This window comes from Notamacropus eugenii, chromosome 1 (genome assembly GCF_028372415.1).
Source record: "Notamacropus eugenii isolate mMacEug1 chromosome 1, mMacEug1.pri_v2, whole genome shotgun sequence".
Classification (NCBI taxonomy): Eukaryota; Metazoa; Chordata; class Mammalia; order Diprotodontia; family Macropodidae; genus Notamacropus; species Notamacropus eugenii.
This window is the reverse complement of record NC_092872.1, coordinates 564,465,461-564,488,544: the sequence shown is the minus strand read 5'-3', so window position 1 is coordinate 564,488,544 and position 23,084 is coordinate 564,465,461. Positions and strand designations below refer to the sequence as shown.

General features: G+C 35.8%; 1 protein-coding gene across 3 annotated transcripts in view; it reads left to right on the top strand.

Moving 5' to 3' along the window:
* The first annotated feature begins 2,369 nt into the window (after positions 1-2,369).
* Positions 2,370-23,084, top strand: part of ACP1 (acid phosphatase 1) — a 29,677-nt gene continuing 8,962 nt past the window's right edge. Inside the window, exons 1-4 of one of the 3 annotated variants that reach the window (XM_072634334.1) lie at positions 2,370-2,754; positions 12,309-12,382; positions 12,662-12,775; positions 22,654-22,715. In XM_072634334.1, the coding sequence (XP_072490435.1) occupies positions 2,712-2,754; positions 12,309-12,382; positions 12,662-12,775; positions 22,654-22,715 (293 nt within the window). In that variant the 5' untranslated portion in view covers positions 2,370-2,711. Of the gene's footprint in view, positions 2,755-12,308; positions 12,383-12,494; positions 12,776-22,653; positions 22,716-23,084 lie in introns of all 3 variants that reach the window. The other 2 variants (XM_072634333.1, XR_011972492.1) reach the window with 2 other exon arrangements.

Genomic DNA, 23,084 nt, shown 5'->3' with positions numbered 1-23,084 from the left:
TTTTTTTTGTTGTTGTTATTTTTTCTTTTCTTAAAGGGGGCCATCCCTTGAGTAACTGCTTAAAGAGGCCTATTCACTGAATTGGTATATCTCAATTGAATAGGTATATCTCACTCAAAGTGAGAGTCTGATAAGACCTTAACCTAAAATGGCCAAGGTCCCACATTGCATCCTGCCCCATCTCCAGTCGTCCTGATGAATATCAGGGCACCGGACCCAGATGACTCTGGAGGAGAAAGTGAGGCTGGTGATGTTGCACAGCCATCTCTCACTCAAATCAAAGTCAACTGCAAGTCATGTCATCATCTTGATGTCATGGTCCTCTTCGAGAGAATGAAGGACAACCACAATAACAATATATCATTTACCTAGTTCAGGGGAGTTAGCATTCTGAACTTCAAAGAAAATACAGAGAAATCAGTGTCAACAGACATGGCTTCCTTTGCCTGAATTCAACATACAGTTGGACCCCAACTGTCTGATCATAGTCACCAGAGAGGGAAGCAAGACATCTGGGTTTTCAAAGCCAGGGGGCTCCTTAACACGGTTTCCCAGAATCCTCTCTGGCCAAACAAATACTTCTTGTCAGTAAGTCCCAAAGTAAAGCCTCAACTCACTCTTTTAGAGTCAGAGGACACAACCCTTTGACCCAGTGCCTCAATAGACAAAACAAAAGGTACTTGGACCCTCCTACAAAGCTGCCCAGCTTGTCCTCTCTGTAGCCTTTAACACTATTGATCATCTTCTTCTCCTTAATACTCTCTTTTTTATAGGTTTTTGGAATACTCCTCTCTGCTGGTTCTCCACCTATCCATCCACTTCTCAGTTTTCTTTGCTGTATTCAGGTCATTCTTATTAACCACATGGATCTGTCCTAGGCCCTTTTCTCTTTGCTCTCTATACTACATCATTTGGTGACTTCATCAGCTCCCATGGATTTAATGATCATTCCCATGCTAATAATTCTCAAATATATATATCCTGCACTAACCTCTCTGCTGACCTCCAACCTTCCATCTCCTTTCAAACATCTTGAACTGGATAGCTAGCAAACTGAACTCAGTATGTTCTCCCCTTCCTACTTTACTTCTACAGCCTTGGTGCAGGCCCGCATCTCCTCACACTTACGCTACTGAAACGTCCTGTTGCTTGGTCTTTTTGCCACAAGTCTCTTCCTGCTCCAGTCAATCTTCTATTTAGCTGCTAAAGTGATTTCCCTAAGCTATAGGTCCCATCATGTTATTCTCCTCCAAAAACTCCGACTGGGTCACCAAATAGAAAATCCTGTCTGCCCTGTTCAAAGATTTCCATAACCTGGCTGCTTCCCCTCCCTGCCTTGCAGTTTTCCTGCTCCTTATTCTTTTGTCTCCTGACGCTGGCCTTGTTTTTCCTTGAACAAGACAATCTGGCAAGCTCTCTGGCAGTCCCCTGTACCTGGAATGCTCTCTCTCCTAATCTCTGCCTCCAGTTTTCCTTCAAATCCCAATTAAAATCTTATCTTCTACAGGAAATTTTCCCTCACTCTTTTTAATTCTAGTGCTTTTCATCCTTTGATTCTTTCCTATTGACCCTGTGAACATATACTTTTTGTAAGTATTTGTTTGCCTGTTGTCTCTCCCCCTGGGCTGTAGGGTGTGTTTAGGGACGGTTAGTACCTCTAGTGGGTGAGCTGCAGAACTCTTTTCAAAGGGCTGCTTTTCACCTTTGGAATCTGCCTGATCCATCTCACTCAAATCTGTGGCTCTAAGAAGCTGTGGCACGCAGGGCGGCCACTCCCCTGTAAAATGTATCGGCATACTGGTTAAACCAGGTATAGGGTAACCAAGAGGTCTCAAGTCCTTTGGTGAGTGGGGGGTGGGGTCTACCCTTAAGCATGCAATGATTGCCTTCATGGAATGGGTGGATGAGAACAACTTGTTCCTACACCGTGGGGGCATTTAGAGCTTGGTTAGACCCAGAAGAGGCCAAAGTCATCCACTCTATCTTGCCCCATCACTAGTCATCTTGACTCTTCTGTGATGACTCTGGAAAAGAGAAGGAATTCCGGCCAACCACTTGGTGCCACCCTGCTTCACTTAAGTCTACTTGGTGCTCCAATCAAGACATCCCCCATACCAGATCTCTCCCACTAGATTGTAAGCTACTTGAGGGCGGGTACTGCTTTGGAACTCTTTTCGTAACCCCAAAGCTTACTAGCACCGTGTCCCACACATAGCAGGTGCTTCCCTCCAGCCAAGGGCACGATTCATTTGGCAATTGAAGCATGACTGGGAGCTTTAGGGAGGGCAGTTTCCGTCCAGTGATGAGGTCATGCAGAGCCCCCCACGTGCTCCTCCTCCTGGGTGCAAACACACGTGGTACAGGGCTCCTGGCTTCCCTGCACATCTGGCCACATGGCTCCTACGTCCGCCTAAGCCCAGCACCCCGCACAGAGAAGTAAACCGGAAGTCTAGATCACTTACGACTAGAGATTCCCCGCGCCCCGCAAGGAAGGGGGGAGGGACTGGGAGGAGGCTTCCTTTTCCTCGCGCTCTCTTCTCGGCCAGAGAGGGAAGACGCCGACCAATGCGCAGCCTCGGCACCGCCCCCGGGGAGGAGCCTGCCTACGCGAGCCCGCTACGACTCACTGCGCATGCTCCCTGCTCCCTACTCCTGCGCCGGTTCCGTTTAGTGGACCGGAAGTCGGGAAGTCCTGCGGTAGGAAATTAAAAATGGCCGCAGAGGGAACGAGGTCTGTGCTGTTCGTGTGTCTGGGTAAGGAAGTGCTGCCTCTGTATCTCCCTTTTCCCCGCTCCATCTTGGGGTTCTCCTGGATGATGAGGAAGGTGGCTCTGAGCTCTCCCTGTCCTGGACTCTTGGGGTCCGAGAAATAGAGTCGGCGCCGCCGTTCCCTCCCCCCGATCCTTAGGGGCTTTCTGTTCCTGCGCCCTCATTCCCCGCCTTGTCCCGAGACCTTGCCCTTCTCCTGGATCCTCCCTCCCTCCCTCTTGTAGCTGCTGAAGGTTATCTTGGTCATATGTCTGTAGCCGGCCTCCGTGTAGTGTTTCTTCGGCTGCATCTCGCACTGCGTGATGTGGATCCTCAGAATGACCTCTCGGCGGGCAGGAAAGGTGCTCTTCCCACGTCACGGATGAGGCAACGGCCCGGAGGTGGTAACCCAACGACCCTGTCCTGAGCCAATTTCTCCATTGCCCAGGGGTGAAAATAAAGTCCCAGCAGGGCATCTAACGCCCTCCATCAGATCTCTCTGCCTGTACTCTCCCTCCTTCCTTTGCCTTCCTGCTCTCTCTCCTTTGCCCCTCTCTCCCTTAGGCAAACTAGCTTCCTTTTGCCAGGACCAGACATTCCAGCTGGTACTCTCACTAGTGTTTTCACAGGTGATCTACAATTTCTGTAATGAACTCTCTCTTCATCTCCATTTGGGAAACCACACCTTCCAAGGAGAGCTCCTACATAGGTCTTTCCTTCAGTACTTGTGTCTTTCCCCTTCCCCATGTAAGCCTTGAAGGAAAAGGCATATCTGTATCTGTGTATATATATACATATACATATGTATATATATACACACACACAAGCACATTTTTTGTATTCCCATCAACTATAACAATAACATGCCACCACCCGGCAGTTGTCACTTCATCAATTTTTGATGAAGTATCAAGACTCAGTCTGTGTCAGAAGTAGAATTGCAGCCTGGGCCAGCCTGATTTCAATTCCATTATGATTTTTTTTCTCTCATAGGAAAAGAGAAAGCTTTCCTGTTACTATGGCAAAATATTTTATTTTTTCTCTTTTTGTCCTGCCTTACTCTGGTTATTGCTGCATAATAATCCTTGTCCCTTATGTCAGTCTTATGCTTTGGGCCCTTAAAAAAATTCAAAAGAACTCTTTGGGAAATATCCTAAAGAAAGTAGGGCAAGTACTTTACTCTGGCAAGAATATTACATGTGGCTTCTGTTGGTGTAAGATAAATGCTTTTATAAGATAAATGCCAATCTAAAAAAGTAGCTGTTACTTATATTCAAAACGAGAGAGATATCTTTGGTCTGGGATTCTCCCCAGTTTCTTTTTTTTTGAAGTGCAGAAGTTAATTTATGCATTAAACCATCTCAGGAAAATGTTGAGAGTATTGATATTTCAGAGCATTTTGAAGTACATAAAAAAGAGTTTCTGAAGAACATAGTACTTTATAATATATTTCCTTCATATTAACCTTATCTTAAGGATAAGGACAAATAGGACTTGAAAGAAGTCAATTAAGTTGGTCAGATTCACACATTTACTCCATAGCAGAACTAACACTTGAACCTGTTTACACTAATGCATTGCTCTTATTGTTTGCAAAAAGGCATCAGACATTTATGCATATATGTGTATGTATACACACACCTATCTATGTATGTATATGTATGTGTATACACCTGTAGAGATAAACACACTTGGAGAGTGCATATGAGAGAGGATGAAAGTAATCAAGATGGGAAGGCACTAGCAGACTAGCCATGGGAGGACAGGAAAGGCCTGCAGAAAGGGTTTCTATAAATTGAAATGAGACAAACCAATCAGAGGTGAGGAGGAAGCCTTCCATTCATGGAGGCCAGCCAATACAGTGGCACAGAGATGAGGATATGGGAGTGTAACTGAAATCATAGGGTATGATTCTCTTCCCCATGAAAGAAAATAAAGTGTTGTAAGACTAGAAAGGTAAAAAACGGATCAGGTTGTACAGCACTTTAAATGTCAACTCGGAGACGTATTTGATCGTGGGGATAATAAAGAGTAACTGGTGTTATTAAGTATGTTTGTGGTGGAGGATGAAGAGGTGATATGACCTTTTAGAAAAATCTTTGGCAGCTCAGAGGAGGTTGGTTTGAAATAGGAAGAGACTTGAGGCAGGGAAATCAACTTGAAATCTCTTAAAATAGTCTGGGCTAAAGGTAGTAACTGGAAGAGCAGAGAGTAATAGATGCTGTCAAGATAGAACACTATTTAGCAATAGATTAGATAGGTAGGATGAATGAGAGTAAAAAGTCAAGATATATTCAAGAGGTAATATCAAGAAAGAAAGAAAAAGATATGGCTGTGTGGGGATGAGTGAAGAGTAAGGCTGACATCAGAATTATCAGTGGATGACTAGAAGGGTAGTTTTGTCCTAGACAGTGATAGGTAAGTTTGGGAGAAAGATTTTGGGGGGAAGATAATGAGTTCCTTTTTGAACAAGTTGAGTTCACAATGCGTATGGAATATACAGTTTGAGATAGAGAAAATGCAGTTGATAATTCAGGACAGTAGCTCAGTAGAGAGACTTGGGCTAGACATATGGGAATCATCTTCTTAAGGATGGTAATTAAACTGTTGGGGCCTAATATGACATTAAAGGGAAAACAGAATAAGACTTAGGACAGAGTTCTGGGAAGCCTGGAGGTTCAGAGAAGTTAATTAACGTGGTCAAGGTCATCAGTATTCTGTAGCAGAACCAGGACTTGAACCTGGTCCTTTCAAGCTGACAGTTCTATCTACACTGTTGACCTGTTTAGGATATGGAAGTCTGTAGACGCATTACCCTGCTGAAAGCTAAAGTAATGTATATTGTTAGTTGTATTAAATTTTTTAAAAACTCAATTTCAGATGAAAAGTTTTCAAACCAGGACATTGATCTTTTACATAGTATAACTGCACTTCTACATTGAAAGATTCTTTAGTGCAGGGATCCTTAAACCTTTTGGAGGTCATTGACCCTTTTGGTAGCCAGTTGAAGCCTATGAACTCCTTAGACGCAAATTTTTTCATGGACCTCCAAGTTAAGAACTCTGCTCTACAGTGTTTTTTGAGTCTGAACACATCTAAATAAACTTATTCCCCTTCTATAATGCTATTTCTCTGTTTTGGGAAGAGAATATGTGTGAATAAACCCTTACTCTGAGACAGAAAAATTATTAGCATAATTCACTGAAAAGTTGCTGTCATCTTCACCAATTACACATTGAAGTTAGTTTGAAAACTATTGACTGGATAGTAAAAAGCTTTGTGCAGTAGTATAATACATAACAAGAATAGAAATGTCACTGCTTACTTTAGGGCAACCCAAATACTTGCTTTTAGTTTTGTCAATTGAATTTCAGACAGTTTGGAGAATCTTTGCAAGTTTTCGTTAAAGGCAATGTTTAACATGAGAAAAATCAGTATGTCAACTTCTAGAAGAAAACCTTAATATGTCCACATGATGTGAGCTAGTCTTCCCCTCCCCCAACCACTATTCGCAGGTGATTATAAATAATCCAGTGCAGTAGTCTTTTTCTCTACTTGTAATTCATTCATTCAACAGAGCTTTAATGAAGTTCGTGCTTTGTGTGGAGCTTTCTATTTGAATTTTGAAGAGGTACACTTAACTCAGACTAAGTGATGTGTTCAATTCAGCTTAAATTTTAAAATGCCTATTATATGTTAGACTTTGTGCTACACTATAGGACAGGAGTTCTTAACCTGGAATCGGTGAACTAGTTTTAAAAAATATTTTGGTTACTATATTTCATTTATAATTGTTTTCCTTTGTAATTGTATGTATTATATACATTTTAAAATATCTTGAGAAGAGGTCCAGAAAAAAGGTTAAGGATCCATGCTCTAGAGCTAAAGATGATATAGGCCCTAACCTCAAAGAACTTTTGTTTTACTGGAAAGATAAAAATGTGCATAGATAAGTAGAAAATAAAACAGTAAATTTGATTAAGAGGAGAGTATTAATATCTGGAGGAATCTAAAAGTGCCTCATAGAGGAGATGACACTTGACCTGACCCTGGAAAGGAGCTTGGTATTCTGAGAAGGAGCTATGAACAGCTTGTGCTAAGGGATCCAGGTGAGACATATGCTGTTTATTATAATATGCGATTTTGCAAATAATATGCAAAATTAAAGAATTGCAAAATAAAATGTGATATCATCTCTGAGCAACAGGATTACTACTAACGGAATTAGAAGTATTCATGGCAGCATAATATAGTTGGAAGACTTCTGGTGGTGGAATCAAAGGATCCATATTTAATACTGACTCCTTTACTTATGTAGCTGTGTGACCTTGGACAAATCACTTAGCCTCTCTGGGCCTCAGTTTCCTCATCTGCGAAATGAAGGGGTTGACGTACATAATCTTGAAAATCCCTTTCAGCCCAAACCTGTGATCTATGTATCAAGAATAAAGAATAAAAAATATAATTTTCATCAGTAATCATGAAATAAAGGACCTAGAAGGCCTCTCTAGTTTATTGTGTAGAATTTGTAGGATTTATGGAAAGATATAGATATAGAAGGCTTGGATGATCTATGACCTGCAATTATTAAAAAAATGCCCAGACTAATGGGATCATCAATCCATGAGTATTCTCACCTTGTGTGTAGCATTTTCAAGTGTATAAAGCACTTTACGCCCAATCCTAAGGGGTTGGTAAGATAGATCGTTGTTTGGTAGATTGATGAGTGTTAGTACTGAAAATGGGTTTATTCCCCCCAAAATTTATTGCTTATAGTAGACAACTTGGTTGATAATAGGTTAAGTACATACTATTAGTATTATAATATTAGCATGTAAATAAGTATTTGTATATGCTCAGAAACTTTTTGCTTGATAGTAGTGCTTGACCAAAAAAATTTAGAGCTCACTACACTACACTTGTAAGCTTCATGAAGGCAAAAACGTTGGTCTTATGTCTGAATATTATATCTCCTCCTGAACAGTGCATAGTGCTTTATATTCAGTAGGCACTTAATAAATGTTTGTTGAATTGAATCTGATGTGAGTTCCTTTAACTTCCCTCCTGTTTACTTCAGGTCTTTATGCGCATCAGATATTGCAGCATAATGGGTTATGATTTAGTCAATATTATAATTAAATTATTAATTAAATAATCAAATATTTATTGAATACCAATTTTGTGCAAAATCACTATGCTCTAGTAAAGATAACGAGGAAGAGTGTAAAACAGTTTTGAAATATCTCCATCAATAACAGTGAAGATAAAGGAAAAAAAAAAAACTTGATGCTTAAAGCAGCAAACAACACACCCTGTCTGGTTTCTTTTTGTTTATTTTTTTCCTTGTTAAATAGTCCCCTTTTAATCTTTGTTGCATTGCATTTGTTTGTGCAAAAACTTTTAAATTTTGTGTGATCACAATTGTCTTCTGTGATCTTCTTATCCCGTATTTGATCATGAACTCTTGTCCTCTTCTGAAAAGGTTATTTCTTCCTAATTTGCTTCTCTAATTTGTTTATGGTATGACCTTTTCATATTTAGGTCATTTAGCTACTTGGAGTTCATTTTGTGATATATAGTTTGAAGTATAATTTTAACTTAAGGGTGAAACAAGCTTGCTATCTGACAGCTATGTAATTTAAAACTTGTGGGGAGAAAAGTGAGGAAAAATAGTGAAACTTGCCTAATAGATCGGTAGACTTTGGGGAGAAAATAAGTGTTATCTTTGGATATTAAATATTATATCTGCAAAAGAAAGTTTAAAATTAGTTTTTAAATGACTATGAGATATCTACCTGCACATTTTTATGTTAGTAACTCTTTGTAATGTATCCCAGTTATCTCTCTGTCTGTTCCACTAACCAAAGCTTAAGTTCATTTGCTCAAATTATCAAAAGAATAAATGAAATGTTGACGAAAAATCTGTTACTGCTGGAAAAGTTGAAGAGATAGTGTATGTTCACATAGCAACCCAAACTATATCCCTGGAGATGAAGGTGTTAGTAATGTAAAATCTGTTCAGTTTAAAAGGAAAATTTATTACTGAAATTGTCAAATACTTATTAAAAATCTTCTTCTATGTTTTGAGCTTTCTTTTTCTCATCAGTACTTCCTTTCAGTTGTGACAGATTCTTATATGGCGGTTTCCATATTTTGTATAGCAATGCATTCCTTTAAAAATGAAGTCTACAAATACCTTTTTAGTGTTTATTTTAATTCAAATAATAATGAGTTTATTAGTTTTTATAATAGAACATTAACACAAAATAAAAGCAATTTACGTAAAGCTTTATTGATAAAATCCTTTGTAGTTTTCTCATTTATAGTTTCTATAAATTACCATGATAAAATTGTTATTATTGTTGCAGGCTTGTTTTGCTGTAAAATATTTCTCAAAACTTGGTTTCCTTGATGCTTGTAATTCTTTTTTCAAACACAAATGGAGATTAATAATTTCTCTTTGTAGTAACTAGAGAAGAAAGAAAACCCTATTTTATACAAATAAAATGTTACGAGGAAATAGCGAAATTATATTTACTTTTACTAGAAGACAAAACATAAAATGATTTTTAGGTTCAAGTGCTTGTTACAATATCAGCTATCAGTTGATAGTTAACATATAACTGTCAGTTAGCAAGCCTTTGAACCATAATTGTTCCAAGAACATCAGGTCAGATGTATCATTTTGTCAATAGTATATCTGTTTCTTGTCTGTTCACATTTGCAAATACCTGACTCTTAAAGAAAAGACAGCTGTTTGTAAAGATCAGTCAAATGATTAGTAAGCCGATCTTTACTTGTATTTATTTGCAAGGGCATTATTTTTTAATTTGGGAAAGATGAAATACTACATTGTAAATTTATTTCTATAGTTCTTTTTCCAAAAATAACAACTGGACACAAGTTTCAGAAGGAAATTTGTGTGACAAAAGAATTTTGTTTAAATTAAAAAAAAAAAAGATTGCCCCCAAAATGGTAGTTTCCTTTATCTCAAACAACTTTTAAATACTTTGTCAAGAGAAACCAGTGTCTTTTTACAGTAATAGAATTGCCCAGTGATCTATCTCCTTTACCACATAGCATTACATGTGCAAAAAGCTGTCACTTTAATGGACTTTTTATATCATTAAAAATTCTAACATTTTGGGAAACAGTTCTTTATACAAATGATTGTCTATGAAATAACATACAGGATGTTCAAATTTCATGAGTCCAATACAGTTATATTATTTTCACTTTTAAAATTCACCAGTTTTGTAAAATTTTTCTTTTTATGTGAACATTGTCATTATTAATTTTGGAAAGCATCTGGTCTTCCCAGGCATTAATTTCAATAATACATGTATACTCTCTCTCTCTCTCTCAGTAATTATTTTTAACTGCATTGGTTGCTTCTATCTAATTTTTGTGTAAAATTGTAAGAGATTTTAGTTTTTTAGGTAATTTGATAACAAAAATCTTCAGACATATGCACACTTCTCCTTCTTACCATATTATATACATATGGAACCATGCAAAGCTGCTTTGCTATATGATTTGGAAAGCATCCTTTAGTTCATTATCAATAACTTTAGGTGATACCAGTTTTTCTGTTGAATACAGCTTTTTGTCATAATACACAATTTGCAGTCTGATGTAGGCAGACAGATCTTTTGATATCACAGAAATGCTTTTGGAAAAAGTTTGCTTTTACAAAAATAAATCTAATTTTCTTTCACATTCTCCAGTTGGCAGTGTATTTTGCATATAACGAAGTAAAAATTCATTTCAGTTTATTAGGTTTCATGCTATCTGCTGCTAAAGCATTCATACAAAGTAAACAGCAATCTTCTCAGTAATACCAGTGATAAACATAATGGACTGTACTTTGTGAATATGAGCTTTTTATTTTGTGTTTCTGTATTTTCAGTATTTAAATTGAGTCATGTCTTTGCTTGCACTGGCTTTAGCTTATTAGTGTTTTTCTTCTGCTTCAGACTCATTATGTATTTATTCATGATGAAAGAATATTATTTCACTTTTTAAAAAACTTAGAGGACTAAAAATTTGACAAATCAGTTTATTAAAATCATCAGTAATTTAATTATTGCTTTAAATTTAGTTGGCATTTTCAGATGATGATAATCATTCTTAAGTTGTAGCAGTTACTTTTTAAACCAGCTTATTTGTTATGTATAACTTAACAAAATGAATGAGATTAAGGAATGTAACAGGTAACATGAAGTAGTAGACTGATACAGCAGTGGAAAGGATGCTGGATTTTGCAGAGGGGCACATATTAGATTCTTGTTCCTGCAACTTTTTACCAGCATGACCTTGCATCAGTCACTTAGTCTCTCTGAACCTCAATTTCCTTATCTGTAAAATGCTGAGATTGCACTAGGTGACTTAAATGGTCCCTTAAAACTCAAGTTCATGATTCTGTGGTTATGAGACTTTCTCAGTTCCACACCATGCTTGTAATTTTGAGTTAACCTACTTCACATTGCAACAAAGCACAGGTACCAATTTATAGCAGATTTCACTGTCATGCATAGGCTCAAAATTCATCTCACTCATAGTGGCTTAAACTGTTGCATTCACTGCAGTTGGAGTTAGTTCAGTGTATTAATCTTGTTTCTTTAAACTTTTAATTGAACTTTATTTTGAAACATCTCCATATTTCTAAGATATTTAGCAATGCATATCAAGTAATTTTGATACCTTATTTGTACCCTTCCTCCTTTCTTGTCCCTCCCCCCACCACCTCCACTCAGCAAGGGGCTATACAACCACTCTTCCTTAGGGGGCAACACTCAACAGTTTGGAAAACTACCCTAACAGAAGATAAGTGGAGAGAGTTTTGAAATATGGACTGAGGACTAGTCTGAGAAGTACTTCTGAAGAAGAGTGGGCATTTGCAAAGCAAAATAAAATTCCATTTCATTTAATCATCAAAGGAAAAGAGAACTAGAGTAGAGTGGTCTAGATTATACAGGCACTTACAGCCTGAAAGGAACACTGAGGGGTAACTATAAATGTTTCCTTGGTGAGGGATAGGCAAGGAATTTAGAAATCCTTAAGTACTTACTGTTGGTTTTCTAAAGTTAATTATGAGTCAAAAAATCCAGTAACATGTAAATGTAGGATTTTCCAGTGTCCTTGGTATTTGACTATCATCATGGATTAGTGTGATACTGTGAAGTGATCACTAGTTTAGGAGTCAAGGCAGTAAGTACCTCTGTGATCTCTTTCATCAGTAATTTTTAAGAGTGCAAAAGTACCTGGAAACCACAAAGTTGGAGATCTGCTGCCCTAAATGGTCTCTACAGGTCTTTACAATTCTTAGAAAAGCAGTCTCCAGTTATAACTTTTTTGTGATGGAAAGACAACAATAGGCATTCATATGTACTACTATAAGCTTTGCAAAATGCTTTACATACTTATTTAAACCTCACAATAACCCTCATTCATCTGTATAACCTGGTTTCCAGGAATTCTTTGTAGGGAATAGTAGCAAGCCCTCTTCAGGACTTAGTACACCTCCAAGTTTTTTTCATTCTGTTCTTTTGTTTTTGAAGGTAATATTTGTCGTTCACCTATAGCAGAAGCAGTTTTTAGGAAACTTGTAGCTGAGCAAAATATTTCAGATAAGGTAAGTTTGTTACTAGTACCTTTCAGTATCTTCCTTTGGTCATCCCATACAATACATCTTTTGGGGGAAGAATATGTCACATGTTCTTTTGTTTTTGTTTTCTCCCCTGTAGTGGAGGATAGACAGTGCAGCAACATCTACATATGAAATAGGAAACCCCCCTGATTATCGAGGGCAGACTTGCATGAAGAAACATGGCATTACCATGAATCATATTGCCAGGCAGGTACTGTACCTTAACTTCATTCAAAATGCATATGTCTATGTTTTGTGTTACAGTGGATCACTGACAGTGCTGCTGTCTCTAACTGGAATGTGGGGCGTTCCCCAGATGAAAGAGCTATAAACTGCCTAAGAAATCATGGCATTAACACAACTCATAAAGCAAGACAGGTAGAAAAGATCTTGTTTAATTTTTAGTGTGTGGCTTGTTTTCTGTTTGCAGATGTTGCATTATGTTCATATTATTTAAGGGCCATTTAACTTTTAATAAAACTACCCATAGACTAATTAAAGCTATTGTGATAATTACATGAGCTGGTTACTTGTTTACAACAATATAAAGTGTGTAAGTTGCATAAATATTAGATAAACCATATGTTATGTATTGTTAGTATTTTAGAAGTCTGTCCTTACTTCCTGTTCCTAAGTTCAGAGATAATTGTGGAGAAATCTTCAGTTAAAATGGGTCATGTCTTGGAATGTTGGGGTAAACATCCTTGGGATTTGAAAACACCTTGCTTGTCTTTTTGTTTTGTTTTGTTTTGTTGTAAAATGTGCCTTTTGTTAAAACAGCAAACAATTTGTTTTAAAAAATTGAAGTTTGTTTTTGAAGTAAATTTATAGTTTCCATATAGTTTCTATTTTTGTATTTAAATGTACTTTTAGGTGTGAAAAATATGTAAAACACTTTAATTCAGTTCATGTGATCATTTTACTTTTTTTCTAATCTTTATTTAGTGTTGCTCTTTGAAGCAGACCCCTTGCCCTGCTTTGTGTCATAGACCCTTTTGATAGTCTGGTGGAGCCAATGGAACCTTTTCTCTGAGTAACATTTTTAAATACATAGGAATACAAATGAAACCAGTTACATTAAATTAAGCTTCTCTCTACTCGCGTGCACACACACATTTACATTCACATTCAAAGATCCTGAAAACAATTAAGAAAGCTTTTTGTTTCAGCCTTCAAGTTATGTGTTTGATACACACTGGGCCTTAGAAATGAGTATGCTAGATAGTTAAAGTGACTTCTAGACAGCATGAATTTAAGTAGTAGAAATTTTAATAATAATCCAGCGTGCTTAATAGAAAAAACTTTTATTGAACTCAGTTTTACTTTGAATATTTTTACTTTAAATTCCTCCCTAGCAAAATGGAGTATGAGAAATCATTCAATTAATCAACATTTATTCAGCACCTATTTTGTGTCATTCGTGTTGCTGTTTTACAGTGGGTTATTGTGAAATTATCTACACTACTGAAAGGCAAGAAGCATTGGTTTAGACCAAAGAATCAAACTCTTTAGGCAGTAATATAAATGCTCATTCGTTAGGGAAAAAAAAAAATTCTACAAAGGATAGAATTACAGATTTCCCTGAGCTGCTAAACAAAAGAAGTACTAGGCTTCTTCTTAGAGGATTCTCCATCCTACATCTAGTACCATTGTGATTGTGGGGAATTTTCCTTATGGAGGAGTGCTAGTATCCTGACATCTTTTTTGCTAGCACCTCATGTCCTGTGGGATATTTTCATGCTTCTTTTGATTTTCATATTTTCTAGGTTATAGGAAATGGCAGCCATTTGTCAGTACAACAATTTGTAAACAACTAAAAAATTAATGGTTAGTGAACTCCACGTAGAGATGGAAAAGTACTTATTACTTATAAATAATAATTGCCTTCAATTATTAGATTTTCTTAATAACTCCTTTTTATAAATGTATTGATTACTTCACCTTGTGCCTTTAAAATGAGTATTATTTGCTTCTTAAATAAAGTACAGCTGATATAGATCTGAGTCAGGAAATTCACAACATAAAATTGCCATAGAAACATTCTCGGCTTCTTTAAAGATATAAATTAGTAATCTACAATATTCTATTAGAGTGAGCTAAATTGATCATTATGCAACTCTTTAATATTGAATTAATGATTTTTTTCTTTGCACTAAATACTAATAGCTCTTAATTTCTGATTTATTTTTTTTATAATCCAGGGGTGTGAAACTTGTGACCTTAAGGCCACAGTACTAATTATTGTGTAGAGGAAATATCTAGAAGACTTAAGCCTTTCTAAAATTGGAAGTTGGCATTAGATATGTGATCAGTTTTTTTGTACCTTTCATCCTTTCTGATTCCTTTCATTGGTGGGCATAATATTTTTTTTCATGTATAATCTTTTTCTTTCATTTGTATACTGAAATATTTATATTTGTGGAAGTGTGGTTAATTCATAATTTAATTTTTTAAAAAAGAGGATAGCTAATTGATTTTTATGGCTCTGTCACCAAAGTCTTTTTTTCTTAATAGTATTTTTTTTTCCAATTACATGTAAAGATGGTTTTTAACAATCATTTTTTTATAAAATTTTGAGTTTCAATTTTTTTTCCTCTTTCTCTCCTCTCTCCCCTCCCCAAGACAGCAATCTGATACAAGTTGTACGTGTACAATCCTGTTAAACATATTTCCACCTTAGTCATGTTGTGAAAGAAGAATCAGAACAAAAGGGAAAAGCCATGAGAAAGAGAAAAACAAAAACAAAAAAAGTGAAAGTAGTATCCTTCAATCTGCATTCAGACTCCATAGTTCTTTTTCTGGATGTGGTTAGTATTTTCCACCACTAGTCTTTTGGAATTGTCTTGGATTGTCTTGCTGAAAAGAGCTAAGTTTGTCATAGTTAATTGCACAGTATTGCTGTTGATATGTACAGTGTTCTTTCTGGTTCTTCTCATTTCACTCAGCATCAGTTCATATGAGTCTTTCCAGGTTTCCTTGAAATCTGCCTGCTCATTCTTAAAGCACAGTAGTATTCTATTACATTCATATGCCACAGCTTGTTCAGCCATTTCCCCAAATGATGGACACTCTTTCAATTTCCAATTCTTTGTGGTAGGGATACTTTTAAGGCTACTTCTCATGTTTGAATTTTAATGAAAATGGGGTTATTTTCAGAAGGGTTTTAAAAAACATATATATGATTTTATTTTTTGCAAATTCATTTTTCTTTTTCAAATTATTATTTATTTTTGATGTTTTTCTTTTTAAATTTTCATTTATTTCCAAATTCTTTTCCTCCCCCATCCACTGAGAAGGCATGTGAATAATCAGTTATACATGTGAAATCATGAAGAGCACATTTCCATGTTAGCCATATCACAAACACAGAAAAAGCAGACAAAAAGAAAGCAAGAAAATTATACCTCAGTTTGCGTTCAGAGTTCATCAGTTGTCTCTCTGATAAGAGATAATTTTTTCTGCAAGAGTCCTTTGGAATTGTTCTTGCACCACTATATTGATCAGAGTGGCCAAGTATTTCACAGGTGGTCATTATTACAACGTTGCTTTTGCTGTGCACAATGATTCTGCTAATTTTACTTTGCATCACTTCACATAGGTCTTCCCATGTTTTTTTTTTTTCTTTCTGAAATTTCATCATTTCTTATGCTACAACGTGTTTCAGCCATTCTTCAGTTGATGAACTCAGTTACCAAATCTTTGCCACTACACAAAAGCTGCCATAAATATTTTTGTACATATAGGCCCTTTTTTCTTTTTACCCTCCCCCCCTTTTTTTAAAAATTTCTTTGGGGTAGTGTTATTGATGGATCAAAAGGTATGCCCAGTTTTATAGTTCCAAATTGTTCTTCTGAATGTTTGCTCCAATTCACAACTTCACCAATGTTTTATTAGTGTACCTGTTATCCGGTATTCCTTCAGCATTTCTCATTTCCGATAGGTGTGAGGTAGTACCTCAGAGTTGTTTCAATTTGCATTTCTCTAATCAGTAGTTTTTTAAAGCATTTTTTCATGTGACGACAGGTAGCTTTGATTTCTTCTCTGAAAACCAACTGATCACTTTGTTCGACTATTATCAATCATGGATGGGCCAAAATTTGTTTGAGCAGTTATTTTAAAGTTGTTTGGAGAGGAAAGCCTCTTAATTTACCTTCTTGTCTCTGCCTTTTTTTTTTTTTTTAACTATTTATTTATTTATTTTTACGAATTCTTGAATCTGTTCTTTTGGGTTGTCCTATAATGATTTTTCTCTTCCTTCCCAGATTCTTTTAAGAAAGCTTTTGAGTATTTTAATTTGTTGTCATAATTTTTGAATATTACTTAAAGATGCCATAGAAGCAAGTAAATTCTGTGACTTCTGGGCCAGGTACTTAACCTTTAAGTATTCTAGGCAGATCTCTAAGCCTGTAAGATGAAGACTGCAAAAATAGCGGAAGTTGCCTCACTTAGGAGTTTTCTATACCTACAAGGGCATAGGTCCAGTCCTTTGCCTCTGTGCTACACTTTTAAAATTGAATTACTTTTCATTCTGCTTTAATTTTCCTGATAGTTCCTGGTTTAGTGCTCTATTCCTCTTCAACAAGACTTGTAATTCTGTGAAATCCTGTCTGTTTCTTTAGATTTTTACTTTATTTTGTAGACAGTCTTAAGGTCTTTGAGAGTGAGGTTTGTTTCATTCTTTGTATTTGTATTCCCAATCCCTAGAACAGTCATAGGTTCTTATTGAATTCTTCCTGACAGATTCAGTACTTCAAAGAATCCACACTTTTATTGATGTGGTTTTATTCTTTTTTCCACTCCAGGTTATAACATTCCATGTTTTTTTTGAGCTATTGTAACCAAATAATATTAGTTGGTGACCAACTTCTGGGTGATAAGCCTTTCTGAACATGTCTAGAGTCATACTCTGATGTGACAATACAATTCTTTGTTAGTCCTGTACTTGAAGCTTACTAGCTTGACAGGCTCTGCCTGAGCTTGGACTCTACTGCTGTAGCTTTCATGAACTCAAGGTCACCTTCACGGTATGATGATGGATCTGAGTAGGAGGACTTACAGTGAAGTTTGTAAGATATCACTAGACTGATTATCCTCAAATGAAAGTGATTCAGTCAAATTTTCTCTCAGCTATTATAACACTTAAAAATCTTTCATGGTTTTATGGCTCTCTGCCGGTTTCCAAATCTTTTCTTGAAGAAAATTCATAACTATAATTAACCAAAAATGGGAATCATTTGATTATTTATAGAACAGATGGGATGGAAATTTTAAAATTTGAGCCTGTCATTTCTTATGGAAAATGTTTAGAAGTTTACCATGAAACCCATCTCAGAGCATTTTAAAATTAGCTGTGACCTTAGGAACAAGAGGTAACAGAAATTCTTTTACTGATTGCTTGTTGAATGATTTAAAATTAAAAAAAAAAATTTTTCATAACAGTTTGTAGCGCCACTGTGCCTACAGCAGCCATGAATATCCCAGTGCAATTCTGAATCGTGAAATACAACAGACTCTCCATGTGGAAGACAGAACCAAAACATTTTTTCAGATGCCAGAAAGTCAAATCCATCACAGTAACACAAATCTGTACACAATAACAATGCAGAAAACAACACCAGCCCCAAGCCTTCCCCCGCTAGGCTTCCTACAAATCAGCTCCATTAAACAAGTCACCAACAAATTCTTTCACTCACGCTAGCCAGCTGCCTGCTTGTCTGCATCCTTACTAGCTTTGACTGCTCTCCTGACTAACTTTCTGTCAGCTCTACTCCAACTCCACTTCTTGTTCCACCTGTTCAGCAAGCTCCTCCCATCCCAGTCTCCATGTGATCCAGGCAGGTCCCTTGGGCTTATTAATGAATGAGAAAGATCTTCCTATTTAAAATACTATTACACAGTTAAAATAGAGTACTTAGTTTCAGATATTCAAATGAACTTGGGATCTCCACATTGTGGGCATTCCTTCTAATGATAAAGATCACCATCCATCAAACTATCTCAGTTTGTTCTTCTTGCTCAACTCTTGTCTGTGTTTTCCCATGAGCTTCTCGTGAGTACTCCACTCACGATGGGGTCTCTCATCATTCTCTTTTTATATGACATGGCTAACCATTCTCTACTTTGTTGTTTTATTTGTCATTGCCCTCAAGGTGATTGTTGCTTATCTGTGTCTTGACAAGGTTTCCTTAAAGTGGTTTTTTTCTTCCCTGTTTCTCACTGTTCTGAGGTCATATGACTATACAGTCTTTTAACATTCTCCCCATAACAGTTTTCAGATATGTTTCTATTTTTAAACCAGCATTGCTCTTTTCTGCCACATTGGTCCACTTGGAAAGTAAGTCATATGTTTGCTAAGTTAGGCAATTCATGGTCTTTTTTTGCTGTCCTTTTTATGCAGTTGATTTATACCAATTAAACTTCTATGTAAAATTATCATAATTGGTGTTGATGTCTTTTCAGATACCAAATTACTATTTTTCCTCATAAATTGTCTAAATTGGTGAAGTTGGAATTAGTTTTATTGTGTGTCATTTTCTAATTTTTATTTTTCAAGTTTTGTCAAGTTTGATCTTTGTTCTAACAGATTTTTGATTTGACTGTACAAAGATAGCTGATTCAGTTATGGTTCACATTAGTAACAAATTATTTTTCTGTCCATTAAAATCAGTCTTTTTTTTTAATCTTTGCTCTCCATATCCACTGCCTTATGATCTTTGCTCAAAAGATGTATTTTATAGGTGTGAAGTTTCTGCATATTCAATAAGACTTTTGGTCCCTTTCATTCTTTATTCCTGAACCATATATTACAACATGTTTATATTGGCCTAACTACTCTTCTCTTTCCATTGAAGGCATTGAGTATCAAAATATATGTCTATTTAATATAGAGGTTCTTCTCATTCATCTCTATCTAGAATTTCTCTCCTTTAGAATTCCTGTAAGAGATGTTGTACAAGCCAAAATTGTAGTTAAGGTAGTCTTTTTGCAAATACTTCCCACGAGTACTTTAATATGAAATGATCAAATGTTCCATGAAATAATATTTTTCTTGCCTGTGGACACATAATAAAATCAACACCACCATTCCTTTTCTGAGGAGCCATCCTTCCAATTAGCTGTGGCTTCTTAATGTCTTTTAGGTTTTTTTGTTTGTTTGTTTGTTTTTTTAGTGAGAATATCAAGATTCGTATAAATCAGTTCCACTAGTGGTATGTCTGCTGAGTGCTTGTAGGATAAATATCTCACATGTAGTGTACCAATAGCCAAGTTAATCTTTATAGATAACATAAAAACTGATTCTTAACACCATATGCTTCTTTTTCTGCCATTATTATAGAAGCAGAAGGACGATGCATGAGTGTAAATTATATGTTTCTTTGCTTAATAGGGATATGGGGCAGAATGCTTCCCTAGAGATCAACTTGTCTGTTTCTTCAGCTGGTCCTAAAAATCAGGCACAGTCTGTTGCATGACTCCACTCTCAAGCAAGACATAGCCTGGCAGATGCAAGTGTCACTTTCACAACACAATGAGCCGTCAGAACAGGAATTTGTGGAGATAGTATTGATCTGTGTAGTATAATGATGATGGTAACGATGACATAAAAATAATAGTTGATAAAGGTTCTTAGTATTGAACCTATGAGCTTTTTTTTTAAATATTTTGGTAATTATATTTAAATATAATTGCTTTTCCTTTGTTTTTTATTTATGCACTTAAAAACGTTCTGAGAGGGATCCATAGGTTTCTCTAGACTGCTAAATACTGCCATGGTACAGAAAAAAGAAACTCTGGTATAGAATAACAGTTAAAAAAAATGTATCTAGTACTCTGTTCAAATGAGGAATATGACTTTGAAATTTTATCAATACTTTCTAACCAAATGGGTTTTCATTCAATAGATTATCTGCTTTGTGTCTACATCTATCATATAGTGTTATAGGCTGTCTTCATTGCTATAGAGAACTTCTGGGTGAGAAATTCCGTCTACTAATGTAGGTACCTTCTCTGCAATATAAAGTCATAGAGAATTATCTAGAATACATACAGGTTAAGTGACTTGCCTAGGGCTCTTACTGCTTGCTACGTGTGTGAAGCAGTATTTGAACTCAGGTCTTTTCGACTCTGAGGCTGATTTTTTGTCTATGTCATGTTACCTTTCAATAAGAAATAAATGTAGTCAAGAAGAAAAGATTCATGCACTGTCTATATTTGAAAATGTATTTCTTATTCTAGTATCTCTAATTCTTCATCTTACTACATAGAGTAGGAATCATACTTCATGTCTTCTGGAATCATAACTGACTGCAACATTAATTAGAGTATCTTAAGTCTGCAGATTACATAGACTTTTTTCTAATGTTTGGGGCTTTGAGGTAATGTTTTTGCCTCCCCAGGTGATTTTCGTGGGACCTTGTTAGTGTGTACTTTAAGTATTTTGATATAATGATATGAATTTACAAGGTAGTTTTTTAAAATTTATATTTCTTATTTGAAATAGTTAATCTAATCAGCAGTCATTTACTAAAAAAAACTTGTGTCAAAATGTCTCATAATAAATTATTATTAATAATAATAGTAGCATTATATAGCACCTACTATTTGTGAGGCATTATGCTAAGGACCTTACAAATATATCACTTGAGCCTCATGACAAACCTGGGAGATAGGTGTTATTATTACACCCGTTTTTTGCAGTTGAGGAACCTGAGAAAAACAGAGATTTAGTAACTTGCCAAAGGTTACGTAGCTACTAAGTTTTTGAGGCTGGTTTGCTGACTCCAGGTCTAACATCCCCTGCTCTATCCACTGCACTATGTAACTGCCTGCTGACATTAATTTAGAGGATACATTCATTGGCAAACAATTGAATTGGATATAATTGTTATGAAACAAATTAGGCTGAAATATGGGACTTGAAGAGGCAGAGTTCATAGTTTTCTTTTGAAAGAAACAAAAGTTAAAATTAATGTAAAACTACTATATTGAATAGGTAGTATAAGATAGTAAAAGATAATCTGCATTCAGGACATTGGGTTTTTAAAGTTCTAAACTTTTCCATTTTCCAGCTGTGTGATTCTGAGTAAGTCTGTTTACTAATATCAACCTCAGTTCCTCATGTAAAATAATTATACTAGATTGTTGACCCTATATCATTATTGAGGGAAATACATTGAAAACTATAATGGGCTAAATAGATAAGATCAGTTATTAGCTATTATACTTCTTATAAATTGGTCTCCTGGCTGGCTTCTAGTCGCTCCCATCAGCATTCTGTTCTCAATTCAGCTACCCAGTAAAGACATAGATCTGACCATTCAATTCAGTAAATATTTATTCTGCTCCTCAGATACAAAGGTGTTTAACATAAATTTGTAGCCCCAGATACGTATATAGGAATTCAATGATGAAAGTAAAATAGCCCTGCCATCGTGGAACTTACAATATGCTGAAGTACTCCTCTACTCAGAAATCTTCATTGGATCCTGGGTAAAAGATAAAATATAAAATCTTTTAGCTAGGAATTTAAGTCTTTTGGTTCTATAGCTTCTAAATTTCTTATTAATTTTATTCATGTTACTGCCCATCCTGCACTTGCTGTTCAGTCCAACTTGTCTGTTATTCACTATTTACAACAAACCATCTCTTACCTCTGCGCCTTTGCAAAGGTGGGCCACCCATGTGTGGAATTCACTCCTTGATTTCTGCCTCATACTAACTAGCCTTCAAAATATAGCTCAGGTGCCATTCTTATACCAAGTTTTTCTTGATTTCCCTCTTAGATCCCAGTGCTTTCACTATAACAGTTTTAGTCTGTATATACATTTACTTAACTTGTGTACATAGCATTTCCACCCCAGTGGAATATATTCTCCTTGAGGACAAGGACTATTTTATTTTAACCTTTGTATTTCTGAAATGTCTGTCTTAGATTGGCTGACTTGAATTAATTACTAAGAAGCTAAAATGGAAAAAATAAATAGACTTTCTGTGCTGTTTTAATACTTGTTAATATCACTTAGGAGCTCCATAATACATGGCAAACCTCACAGTGCTCAAGAAAATTGACACATTTGGAGAATTCGTGAAATCTCTTTCATTTATTGTACTCTGATTTCTTAAAGAGTGAATTATTACATTATGTTACTACATTAATGGGCAATTCATGTAGATAATTATTTGTGTACTGAGGAGCAAGTTCACTGGATAGAATTAATTGCTAAACCTGGTATTTTTTACTTTCTTCTCAATTCTAGATTACCAAAGAAGATTTCTTGACCTTTGATTATATACTATGTATGGATGAAGGCAATTTGAGGTAATCACATTTTGTAACAACGATGTTTTAAAAGTATTTCCATTTATATTTAACACTAGTAAATAGGTCAGATGATACACTGCCCTCAGTGACTTAGAATCTTTGTTTTCTTGTAAGATGGGGTCATTGTACAGAGTATTATTTTCAAATTGTAGCAAGCCCAGAGTAATTCAAAATTGGCAGATAGGCATATTTATATGAAGATGCATGCTAAGATAAGGAAAAGTTCAATTAGTTTGATTTAATTTGAAGAAAGGCAGGTTGTGTTACACTGCTTTATGTAATAAGATTTATGCTTTCTGCATCGGGTTTGTATGATGTTGATACAATGAGTCATGGACATTGCAGTTTTCCTCCTTTCCTCCTCCC